The sequence below is a fragment of the Adiantum capillus-veneris genome, chromosome 24, assembly GCF_014529385.1.
Source record: "Adiantum capillus-veneris isolate H3 chromosome 24, ASM1452938v2, whole genome shotgun sequence".
NCBI classification, from domain to species: Eukaryota; Viridiplantae; Streptophyta; class Polypodiopsida; order Polypodiales; family Pteridaceae; genus Adiantum; species Adiantum capillus-veneris.
The window spans coordinates 66,600,636-66,613,293 of record NC_140954.1 but is presented as its reverse complement, the minus strand read 5'-3'; the positions used below and the strand labels follow the sequence as shown (position 1 = coordinate 66,613,293).

At 50.2% G+C, this 12,658-nt stretch overlaps 2 protein-coding genes across 3 annotated transcripts in view; one reads left to right on the top strand and one right to left on the bottom strand.

Annotated features, from left to right (window-relative positions):
* The window catches only part of LOC147426511 (uncharacterized), a 122,331-nt gene that overhangs the window by 91,669 nt on the left and 18,004 nt on the right, over window positions 1-12,658 (bottom strand). Inside the window, exon 1 of one of the 2 annotated variants that reach the window (XM_086498958.1) lies at window positions 7,857-7,990. The exons of the other annotated variant lie outside the window; for it this stretch is intronic. The gene's annotated coding sequence lies outside the window, so the exon portion shown is untranslated. Of the gene's footprint in view, window positions 1-7,856; window positions 7,991-12,658 lie in introns of those variants that run through there. 2 annotated transcript variants of the gene reach the window in all.
* LOC147426513 (uncharacterized) lies at window positions 9,567-11,072 on the top strand. The gene has a single exon (XM_086498213.1). It carries the CDS (start codon window positions 10,119-10,121, stop codon window positions 11,070-11,072), a length of 954 nt encoding a protein of 317 aa, XP_086354339.1. The 5' UTR covers window positions 9,567-10,118.

The window sequence follows — 12,658 nt, the reverse complement described above, 5'->3', positions numbered from 1 at the left end:
TTTCCCCGCCTCAAAGGAATTTTACTCGCTTTTCCCCTTCGACCACCGACTTCGCCCCAGCTTCAGACTCTGATGGATTCTCCTCCCGCCCCGCCTCAGAGGGACTCGGATGCAGCCCCCCCGACCGCCCCCGAGGAGACCCCCATCAGGCTTTCTCTTTCGCCAGAAGAGGAAGCGAGCCTCGCAGCAGAGGTGGAGCGGCTTCAGGCCCACTCCACCATCTGCTGGATTGTTGGCACCCGCCCCAGTCGTGGGGAGATTCGAGATCTTTTGCAGGCCCGCCTTCTTGCTGATGTGGGCAAGATTTTGGATGTGCAGCTCCTGGGCCGCGGACATTATCAGATAGAGTTCGAGTCTACGCAGAGCGTCGCCCAGGTTCTAGCTATGAGCCCTCTTGATATCAAGGGGGCTCGGGCTTTCTTCAGTCTCACTGGGAGCCTGGTTTTGACCCAGCAGCTGCCGCAGAGAGAGGCGCCCGTCTCTTTCACGTCACTGTGTGTTTCCCTGGCCTCAGACGGGAGTATCTTCCTCTTCTGTCTAGGATTGGTTCACTGGTGGGATCGGTTCTCGAGAGAGGTCCGATGGCAGCTTCAGTGGTGGCCAGAGCTGCGGGGCTTCCCTCAGTCAGGGTATTGGTCCCAGACATTGCCTCTCTGCCAAAGGCTGTACGGTTGCCTTTGGTAGGCGGGGGATGGATTGATCAAAGGGTTGAGTATTCGGGTTCCCGAATCAGTGCTTTATATGTCGGCAGGTTGGCCATCTGGCCAAAGTTTGCCCTCGCAGGAGACCTTGACCTCAACCGCAGCAACAGACGTCAGCTGGGCCATCAGCAGCACCTCAGCCACAGCAGGTTGCTGGTACCTCAGCAGACCCTCAGCCAGCACAGCCGCCGGCTGCTGGAGATTCCGCCACGGGTTCTGAGTGGCAGCCTGGGCAGGGCCGTCGCAGAGGGTGGCAGCCTCAACAGCCTGCCCCCAGACAGACTCAGCAGCCAGCTCCGGATCAGCCGCATTGGGTTCCCATGAGGAACCGCTTTGATCCCCTCCAGCAGGAGCCCACCGCTCCAGCAGAGGATCAGGAGATGTCAGCCCCACCTTCCGCCTCTCCTCCTCCACCCTCTTCCACACCGCCCGCTTCGCCTCCCCCGCCGCCTCCGCCTCCATCCTCTCCTTTCCCCCCTTCGCCATCACCCGCCCCCGCCTCCGCCCCCCCTTCGGCATTCTCCTGGCATTCGCCTTCAGTGAGACGATCACTAGGGGGTAACCTTTGTTATTCTCGCCGTGCACCGGAGAAGGCGTCCATACCGATTCGGGCTTCTCGCCTCACCTCCATCCGCAGTCGGTTGGTCGGCTTCGACATGCGTCAGAGATGTGCCGCCTTCGACCACTCCTTTTCACGTCTATTTGGAGTCGAGGGCCCGCACGAGCCAGCACCTATCAGAGTTCATGTGGTGATTGTGCAGGCACGGGGAGAGGAGGCTCTTGACTCATCAGTGGCCTTCTCTTTCCCGCTATGTGGATCCAGTGATAGGGAGTGGACTCTAGATAGTGCCACTGAGACTCTGCACAGCCAGGCAGTGGAGTTTTCTCAGCATGTTGGTGATTTGGAGGTCACTACTATGCTGGATCATTTGTGGGATTTAGCACAGTTCTTTGTCACAGGGAGTGTGGACTCTGCAGGGGTTCGTCACTTAGTTGTTCATATAGTGGCAAACCTCGCACGAGATCCTAGGTATGTATGTATTTATGAGGATATGCTCTCCGAGACAGAGGCAGTGGCCATGGGCCATAGACACTGGGTGGTTATTCGCAGTGCTTGTGGAGCACAAGGCAGGCAAATTCGCTCTCGGTCGGACGGGGATTACTCCCCGTCCAAGCCCGAGGCGAAAGCTCGCCGTATGGCCGAGTCAGCATCTACTTCCAGCAGTCATCCATGAGGGTTATCTCATGGAATGTGCAGGGCCTTGGCGGGTCGCAGTTTATGCGTTACAGAGGTCGGCTTCGTCAGGAGCTACAGAGATGCTTGGTAGGAGGCAGTATTGACATTTTGATGCTACAGGAGCACCATCTGAGTGAGAGCAGGGTTCGCAGATTTGACTCGATTTTATCAGGAAAGTGGGATACTTTTTGGTCGGCAGGCTTTGGCCCCATGGGAGGGCAAGGTGGTGTACGTATATCTATTGCAGATTCTTGGCAGCAAGCTATTGTGGATAGGAGGATTATAGTGCCTGGTCGGGCGCAGTATGTCACTTTGAGGGTACACGGTGAGCACGTAGGGGTGCTCAATGTTTATGCGCCGAACCATGCTAGTGCCAGGGCTGAGTTTTGGACTCAGATCACGGATGCATTGCCTGATGTTGATCATTGGTGTGTTGGAGGTGACTTCAACATGCTTGAGGACCCCTCCGACAGGGTGGGAGGGAGTCATGTGACAGTACAGAGGGCAGAGCTGGCAGCCTGGGAGCAGTTATGCATGACTCTGAGGATCACGGATGTATGGCAGCATGAGGCTATTTTGCGCTCTCAAGGCAGCTTGAGTTTCTCTCGGTCAGATCGCCGGCAGGGAGGAACTAATCTTTCACGCATTGATCGGTTCTATGTATCTGATCACTTTGGGGCTCGGGGAGGAGCTGTTGGGATCTTGGCCGGTACCTCGTTCTCAGATCACGCGCCAGTCATTCTGGCCTTAGAGGAGCACCCTCAGGAGCCCAGTTGGTGGACCGCCCAGTCTCCAACTGAGGATCCCGGACAGGATTGTCTCTGATGCTAGCCTTGCTGAGGACATTGAGCATATATGGCAGGAGAGCCAGAGTTGGATTTGGATGCAGCTGAGCAGTGCGCCCATGGGATTACTACACTCAGCTCTTTTATGCATGAGATTGCTTTGGCACGACTTGAGGAGACGCGAGAGTGCGAGTGCCGACTCAGACGCAGCCTGGCCTCATTACAGCAGCTTCAGGAGCAGCAGCCCTCCTGTGAGTGGGTGGAGACACAGTTGAGTCAAGCCCGACGGGAGGTCATCGAGATTGAGGAGGTTCGGCATGAGTTCTATTTTCACAGACAGGCCTCTCAGTGGACTCAATTAGGAGATAGAGTGACAGGAGAGTTTTTTGCTATCACAGGCCCTAGACATGCCAGAGCAGGGGTGCACCAGCTTAGACGCCAGGATGGTTCGGTCGCGACAGAGCCTGATGAGATTCGAGCTATTGCTACAGACTTTTACAGGGAGTTGCTTTCAGCAGAGCCGCCCACGGAGGCACGGGAGACATGCAGGCAGACAGTGTGGGCTCATGTGCAGAGGAGGGTCACAGATCGCATGAGGGCTGCCTTGGCTGAGCCACTTTCTGACTTGGAGCTCGCGGATGCCCTGAGGCCCCTCCCTCGGCATTGCTGCCCTGGGGAGGATGGGCTATCTCCTGCTTTCTTTCTGCGGTACTTGGAGATATTGGGGCCCGGGCTTCGGAGGGGCTTCCAGCACATTTTGGATACTGGGACTATACCTCAGAGATTTTTAGAGGGCTTGATTTTTCTTATCCCCAAGGGGTAAGGAGTGACAGATGACATTCAGCAGTGGAGGCCTATTACGATCCTCAACACAGTATACAAGGTCTTAGCTAAGGCCTTGAGTTTGAGGATCCAGCCCTTCCTTGGGGATCTGATTCATGCTACACAGACGGGATTTGTCAAGGAGCGCAGCATCGTTGACAACATCTTTACTTTTTGGGAGGCCACCGCGCTTGCTCGTTTGCTGGGAGAGGACTTGGTTGTTCTCCTTCTCGATTTTGAGAAGGCATATGATCGGGTTGATTGGGATTTCTTGGAGGGGACTATGCTTCGCCTGGGCTTTGAGGCTAGTTGGATTTGGGGGGTCTCAGCCCTCTACTCTACAGCACGGAGTCAGGTTTTGATGGCAGGAGGCCGTGGTCCTATTTTTGAGTTGACTCGTTCAGTACGACAGGGATGCCCTTTTGCTCCTTTCCTCTTCCTATTCTTCGCAGAGGCATTGAGCATGTATTTGAGGGCTGAGGAGGTTGGGTTGCGAGGTATTCAGCTCCCAGTTGGGGGAGAGGAGTTGCTGGATTCTGAGTTTGCTGATGACACTGGGTTATATCTGCATGGCCATGAGGCCAATCTACAGTGGGCAGAGCAGTCGTTGCAGGTTTTTTGTGTGGCTTCAGGGGCGCTGATCAATTGGCGCAAGACAGTGGCCTTTTGGATCAGTAGCTCCCCCCACTCCAGCGTGGAGCCCAGACCCCGGCTTCAGATGGATCCCCCCTGGCACTACGGTGTGATATTTGGGATGTCAGGTTGTCACCCGAGCAGTAGATTGCCCCTATTCGGAGGAAGCTACTCTATTGGAGCACCGCTCGGCTCTCTCTAGCAGGGCGGGTGGTGGTGGCAAACCAGGTTCTACTGGCGACTATGTGGTATATCACTTCTTGTTGGATTTTTTCTAGTTCTTGTATCAGCCAGGTCCAGCGGCTGATCAGGAACTTTCTTTGGTCTGGGCGCGATGGACAGCCTGCCCGGGCGAAGGTAGCCTGGACAGTTATTACCCTTCCCCTGGCCAAGGGAGGGTTAGGTATCATAGATCCAGTGGATCAGAGCAGAGCGCTACTGGGGAAGCTTATTGTACGAGGACTCCTTCCAAGCTCCGAGCCGTGGAAGGAGTTGCTTTTTCAGAGGCTTCAGGCTCGAGCTCCCCTAGCAGGCTGCACTTGGGCCCAGAGATCAGGCGGATTTTCACAGAGATGAGGACAGGCTTGAGCAGAGGCTGGGAGGACCGTTTTGCATTGAGCATTCTTCGAGCTTGGGAGTTCCTCCGCCCTGGCTTATCTCAGCGCCCACCCTCATGCGACGAGGAGAGGGCGAGACAGCCCTTGATATGGAGTCCTGCAGTTCGCACAGGGCATGGGTATATGCTGGGCACGCGCCCCCGACTGGCATGGGGCCCCCTAGCAGCTGGCCAAGCACGCAGTTTTGGTGAGTGGCAGGCCTTCAGTAGTTTACCAGAGGAGCTACAGCTGAGCCTAGTTAGAGGAGGACAGACTATGAGAGATGATATACAGGCTGCGCTCACGGAGGAGTGGTATACGCCTTTTGCACCAGCGGCATCGCGTTGGATGGGAGCATTCACGCACCATGAGATCTTGATTGCAGTTAGAGCATGCACAGAGGATGGTAGATGCCTCTACTTTGAGGTCCAGACAGAGGGCACTCTATATAGGGTGATGGAGGAGTCCCCTCTGGTTGCTGATTGTATTTTCCAGCGCATTCGGATCGTGGCAGCTACTTCGCGGAAGTGGCACATTGACCCGCACCCTGCAGAGATTGACACAGACTCGCGCATCTGGGTTTATGGAGCTCGGCCCTGAGCGCGTCTTCAGTGGGACCCGGGGGAGTGGATATGGCATAATCCTTTTGAGACGGATACTCCTGGACACTCTTTTTTCCAGTACACTGTCAAATTAGGCCGGCACATCTTGACAGCAAGGCATTCAGCTATCCCAGCAGCTGCTGGGCACTGGCGATTGCAGGGGTTGACGCATGAGTTCCTAGCAGATTTTTGGACCCGCCTTTGGGCTAGTCATCAGGCTCGCAGGATATCTACATTTCAGTGGCTAGTTGCACACAGGGGCTCTGCAGTGGGCAGTTGGCTTATCTACAGTGGTTTGCCGCAGGCCTGCAGCGGCTGCGGACATCAGTTAGAGACACAGCGACACTGCTTGTGGGACTGTCCACAAGCACAGCAGATCTGGCTGAGGATTCTTCGCATCATGTCCTCTCTCTCACCGGAGGGGGTATACACCTGGGGAGCAGCAGCTTGGTCCACCACCACGGGGCCTGCCCTGAGCTACGAGACGGAGCCCACTAGCCAGGCCATCCATCTCACAAGGGGATAGCCTCGCAGGTTCCCTCCACCTGACTTCAAGACAGCCGCATGGACACAGGAGAGAGATTTATGCTGGGAGCTGCTGAGCAATCTTACCTATGGTTCATCTGGAGAGCTACGTGCTTCAGAGCTTTCGAGGGAAGTCAGGAGCCCCCAGCAGAGACAGTTTGAGCTATTTGGCAGGAGATTATCCACACCCTGCGCGGACAGTATGATCGCATACAGGGCGATTCTAAGCGCGCGATTCTGCGCCGGCAGGCCTTTCATTCTACCTGGAGCAGGGGCCCTTTCTGCACTCTGCGTGCTGGACACCCCCATTGGCACTATAGGCCACCTGTATGGCTTTCCCCCCCCCTATTGTATGATGTAGCCCTTCTTGTATCCGCTCAGCTTCACGTTTGCACCAAGGGAGAGTCTCCCTTGCTGCTATCTCTATTTGTAGACTCCTACACATAGGAGGATGTCCATTGTAGCCCTTTGGGCAGTTTTTTTCTCATAACTAATGAAAGGATCTTTTGTTGAAAAAAAAAAAAAGATGTCTTCTATATCTTTTGGCGATTAGACCATCACGCATTGGGATGTGGTTTTTGGTCATTTTGGTGGTAAGATTGTTGGTTGTCCTCTCTACAAAGCTGATTTTAGCTTGGAAAAGTTTGTACAGTTTCTTGATTGGACGCCACGAGTGTATCTAATTTGCTTCGTTTGGAAAGAATTCATTGGAGCAAAGTTCTTCATGAACCATTAGTTGTCTAGGAGCCTAGGAAGGCTTATTTCCTTGCAAAAAAGGGTGTCTACTTCATTAAACTGTATTGGATAATAGAGGTCAAAGTGCTATCTTTTGTAGACGCTTGTGCTAAATTTGGCCTAGGCTATCCTTATCGTCCCTTATGAAGAAAGATTCAGAATTCCTTGGCACCTTTTGAGCCTATTACTCCGCTAGATGATTCAGAAAAATTGGAAGATTAAAGCACATATTGTGCCACCCCTGCTCCTGGTCCTTTGTCTCTACCTCAGATTTCTGTGCACTCAATTTACACTTTCCTTTTTCCTAGACAATGGGTTTCCATGATGTGTTCAGGATTATGCAAATAGCATCTGGAAAATGCATCAGCCTTCATTATGGTGGAGGAAACGACTAGGGATGATCTGGAGCAATACGATGCCTTTAAAATGTCCGCTTCTTCTATGGTGCTGCTTGCTTGCAGTTCTTCCAGTTGGGTCTTTTCTGGCAAGGCACCATGTGACATCCTCTCTTCTTCGTTGCGGTGCGTCCGTTGAAACGGTTCCTCATCATTATGGACTTGTCTCTTGCAATTTGCTGGATCATATAGCTGAGCTTCTTTGAGCTCTTTCCCTTCTATGTCTTTTGGGAAACATTTTTGGTGGTTTGGCATTCTTGCTCCTGCTCTCAGATAGTATGGACTTTTTTATAGGCTCCGGTACTGGGCTATGTGGACAATTTAGCAGTTGAGAAATCAGTTCATTTTTGGTGAGTCACCAATTAAGACCTTTTCCTTTTTCAGACAATCTTTGCATCAGTCTCTTTATCATTGTCTATCTCAACAGGAGATTGACCCATCATTGTATTCCCTTTTCTCGTATGTGTTTTGACTATCCCTTTGATCACTATGAACTTCGAGCCAGTGACAGATGTAGGCCAGCAATAAAAGATTAAAGAAAATTCTCAGTTTAAGTATATCGATTAGTACCACCAACCTTATGGATAAGTAAAAACATTGAAACTCAAAGAGCTAGTGACAAATGAAGGCCAACAATAGTGGATTAATAAATTAGACAAGTAACAATTGATGGATTAGAAGTAGAAAAACTTTGTCTCAAGTTGAAAATAGCCAGTAATGACAGCCAGGAACCTGGTAAGAATCTAAAAAATTGCATGCAAATACCATAGACAATCAGCACCACATCAGCCTACTACAAGAAGCGAGAGAGTTGTTAACTATCACCATCAGTGTGTCGCGAGCAGTGTGAGAAGTGGTTGTCGCGCACAGGCTGCAGTTCTTCCCTGCGCAGCCTCATACTCTGTGCGCTCTCTGCTCAGTGAGCCCGTGGCTGCAGTCTACCCTCGCCTGCACGCAACTCTTCAAAGCTCACGGGAGCCTCAGCAGCAGGTTGGTTTCAGTTAGGGTTTTGAGTCAATTGCGTGGTGTGTGTGTGTGTGTGTGTGTTTGTGTGTGTGTGTGTGTGTGTGTGTGTGTGTGTGTGTGTGTGTGTGTGTGTGGCAGCAGGCAGCAGTGAGCTAGGGTTTCACCTTCCAATGCAGGTTTGTAACTCTTTAGGTTTTCAGTTTGATTAAAGTTTTCAAGCATCAGGTTCCAGTACAGCCAGCTTGTGTGTGTCTGTCGGTGTCGATAGGAGTCAAATATCAAAAAACCGAAAAAAAGAGATTGTGCGTGTGTGGGAGCTTCACATGGATTCGGTCGAGCAGTGTATATACAAGCGTCGGAAGGCCATGGAATCTTCGGATATGGATGCTTTAAGTTTTATCAAAGAATGTTTGTATGAGGACTTCGAGGATGCACGTCAAGCCTGGGAAGGATCCGCTCCTGTCATGGAAGTGCACATTCCTATACAGGAGCTTATGGATCCCGTTGCTCAATATGCACTCAACGCGGTGATTCTTTTTTTCCCGGGAAGAATGCCTATGGCTCAGGATGTAGGCCAATGGGTTGATTTCCTGCTCAAGCGGCAAGCAGTCCGAGGGGTGTACTTCGGCGCCCGTGGGTTCTATGAAGTTTTGCTAGTCGACATGGATACTCGGGACGCTTTGCTTGAAATATCTCCTCTTTTCTTCAATACGCAAATGACTCATGTACTGGCCTAGGCTCTCACCAAGGACTATTAGAGTCTCATTCGTCACAAGTGTCCAGTCTGGGTTGAGGTGGTCGATTTTCCTCGCACCTGGCGTCATTTCCTTCCTTTGCTAGCTGCTCAGTTGGGCAAAGTCATTTGCCCTCCGAAGCTGGACGCAAATACCAACCGTTTTTGTATTCTGTGGGACATAGATATCCCCACACCAGCAAGTATTTCCATCGATTCTGGGGATGCAGTGGTTGGCACGCACCCATTTAAGCTTAAGTGGGGCAAATTTGCAAACTCTTGTTTCTGATGTGGCAAATTCAGTCATATGCAGTCCGAATGTCCAAAACCTAACCTGCAACCACCGCCTTCAGCTGTTCCTACTCCTCAACCTCACTCAAATCCGAAATCTTCTGTTGAAGTTCAAACCAAAGGTGCTTCAACCTCCTCTCCAACAACCGGGGTGAATAAAGGCAAGGGGAAACAACTACAATTGCTTGCACTTTCTGCCTCTCCGAATATTAAAGACAAAGGCAAAGAACAGGCTTCACCTCCCAAACTTGGATGCTGCCCAAGAAACCTGTTAAAGCTGCTACAGCCCGTATTCTGGCATCTTCTCGTAATTATGTGCCCCTTTGAAGAATGTTGCTCAGAAAAAGCTCCCATGTAATGACAACACGTCTTTGGCTGAAGCTTGGGACAAGGTGGTCCGCTCTTACAAGGAAGTTGTTACAGGCGAAGCCTCTTCATCGCAAGGTGCTTTTACTTTCAATCTTCCGGGTCCAGGTCTTGACCCACCTCCTCAGGTGCTTGCAGCCGGGGAGGATGTGTCGATGGACATTGATACTCGAGTTATCTCCCATTTTCTCATTTCCTAGCCCACTGTATATACCATATCAGAATGCATAGTTCTTTGAATTGCATCTCCTATAATGTGCGAGGGTTATGCAATCACAACAAGTGGCGGTTAACCTGGCACTATGTATATACATGTCAAGCGGATATTGTGGTTCTTCAGGAGCATAACCAGCATCAATTTGCAGTACATACCTCTTACCTTGCAGGCTATTGGATAGCTTATGCAGGCTCGGCCGGCTATTTTGGTGTGCTTATACTTATTCGACACGAACTCTTCCCGACCTTGGTTTTCAATGACCCAGCTGGGAGATGGATGGTCATCCAATGTATTGTTAATGGAGAAGTTTTTGAATTTGGAGGCTTATATGCATACACAGCTTCTGCAGATAGGGCAAGGTTGTGGAGTGCTATCTCCTCTTATTGTTGGCGTTCTAATGCATTTCTCTGTGGGGACTTTAATAATGCACCTAACCTTGCAGATAATACTACTGGGCATTCTCACATGCTTCATACGGAACGGCAATCGTGGGATCAATTTATGATGACATGTAATGGGCTTGATTTGTGGCCTATCGCATGCGATTGAGCCTGGATTCACTTTTCAACATAATGCTCAATCTATGTATCGCGCTCAACTAGATTGCTGGTATCTTTTTCACATGCAACAGTATGATGACTTTGTATGCGAGTTGAGAATTGATTATGCTATGTGTCTTTCGGATCATTTTCCTGTATGCTTGAAGCTTCGTTTTGGCTCTTTTGATGCCAATGATCGTCTGCCCAAGAAGAGGCTTTTGCATATCAATAATGCTTATCTCAAGCATGAGCCTTTTCGGGCTATGATTGTGGATCTCATCCCGCCTTTGATCTCCCAGATGTATGTGGATATGGACATAGCCTGGTTCCGCTTTGTTATGCGTGTTCAATGTGTTATCCAGGATTATGGAAAGGACTATTTGTCGCAATTAAGGGAACAGGTTAATCAGGCGAAGGATGCTTGTAGCAGACTCATGCACTTGGCGTATCATTCTTCTCTTACTGACACTCAAGCGACTGAGTTGTTTTCTGCTCGCACTGTGTTACGGCACAATGATGAGAGGAAATTGGCCAAATGGCAGACTCGAGCTCGACAACAATCTTTTGCAGATAAAGGATGTTCTTCTAAACAATTTTCCCGGCATTTGCATCACTCCAAGCAGTCTCAAGCTATACGAAGAGTTAAATTACCGTCAGGGGAATGGACCTCCACTTTACAAGAGCTAGCACTAGCCCTACATTCTCATTATGGCAAGATTTTTGAGGCCCCTTCTTCTCCCACAAGTGCAGCTTGTCAAGCGCGTCGTATGTTTCTATCACATGTTACTCCCATCCTTTCGATGCGGCAGGCTCAAGACTTGGAGGCTGTTTTCACTGAGCCGGAATTGCATGCCAGCTTGCTTGATTTGGGTCGATGGAAAGCTCCTGGTTGGGATGGCCTCTCTGTGGAATTTTCCCTGTCCTTCTAGGATTATTTGAATATGCCTTTGTTGTTCATGATGAATACAGCTTGGGAACAGTAGGAACTACCGTCCTCTTGGAAAGAAGGTTTGCTCAAGATGATACCTAAGCATGCATTGTGTAAAGAATTCTCTCATTGGCGGCCTATTACACTTGTGCCTGTGGTATATAAATTAATGGCAAAAATGCTCGCTAACCGACTCAAGTGCTTTTTGCATGAAGGCTTGCATCAATCTCAATACGGCTTCATTCCACGACGTCAAATTACTGATAACCTCGCGAATGTCATCATTGGTATAAAATATGCAAAATACACTCGACAAGATGTATTGGTCATGCAGGTTGACATTGAAAAGGCCTTTGATACTGTTCTTTGGGATTATATTGCGGGCACCATGCAACACTTGGGATTTGGGCCTAGGATATCCCGTGTCGTGCTGTTCTTGTATGCACACAGCACTTCTGTGGGCTTGCTGGATGGATCTCTTACAGAATCTTGGCCTTTTGGACGGTCGGTGAGACGGGGCTGCCCTTTGAGTGCTCTGCTCTATGTGATTGCTACTCACCCCTTGTTTATGTATTTGGATTCCTTGACTTCAAGTGGCAGGCTACATGGCCTCTCTTTACCTTCGGGACGGCAATTTGCTTGTCAGGCCTATGCGGATGACTCTTTGTTTATGCCTCGTAATCACTATGATGACGTACAGCAAATTATGCATACTCTTCACTTGTTTGGATTGGTAGTGGGTCTCAAAGTTAACTTTTGTAAATCCAAGCTATTGCCCCTGAAGGAGTGTGACTGGCATAAGATATTATGGCCTGGGGAGATTGTTCCTCCACATGTTTTGGTTCGCCATTTGGGTTACCCGTTGGGTTGGAATGTATCGGCTATGCAAAAACTGGATTGGGTGCTCCAACGTCTACATTCCAAGTTAAATTATTGGAAACTGTCCACGTGGCCACTTCATGTACGTCTCAGGATTGTCGAATGCATCCTTGTGGCTTATGTGCAGTTTTACTTGCCTTTGTTATCCTGGCCTCGGTTGCGCTTGCAGTCCCTCATGTCAAATATTTTAGAGCATTTTTGGCGGACCTCGTCTACCAAGAAGGGTCTTCGGCTTCTCTCTATGGACAAGCTGTGTTCTCCCAAGCGGCTTGGAGGGTTAAATATTTTGGACTTGCAACGTCATCTTTTGGCCCGGAAATCTAGTCGTAGCCAGATTCCAATCAGAGAAGCGAGAGTCCACATCCAAAGGAGGAATGGGTGAGTAATCAGCAAGCATCCTTTGAATTTTCCGCCAAAGAGAAGAATAGTGAGGACCCAACCGAAAACGGGACACTGCATCAGCGAACGAAAGATCGTAACCCGAGCCACCAAGCACCTAATGCACCTGACAGATTCCTTTCTAGGCAAAAAAATATGCTTGGCGAGGAGACTGTTGAACCAAAGTCGAAGCAAAGGCCCTGCTCCAGTGCAGACTCTCCAAACGAAGAGAATTACCCACAGCGGATGGTCAACGATTCCAAGCCAAATGCGAAGTGACAACTTTCCAATCAACAATGAGAGAAGAAGTAAAGGAACATCCAGGAATGT

What these genes read in the sequence shown, in the direction of transcription:
- LOC147426513 (XM_086498213.1), top strand. Translation starts at nt 10,119, where the DNA reads ATGGGCTTGATTTGTGGCCTATCGCATGCGATTGAGCCTGGATTCACT.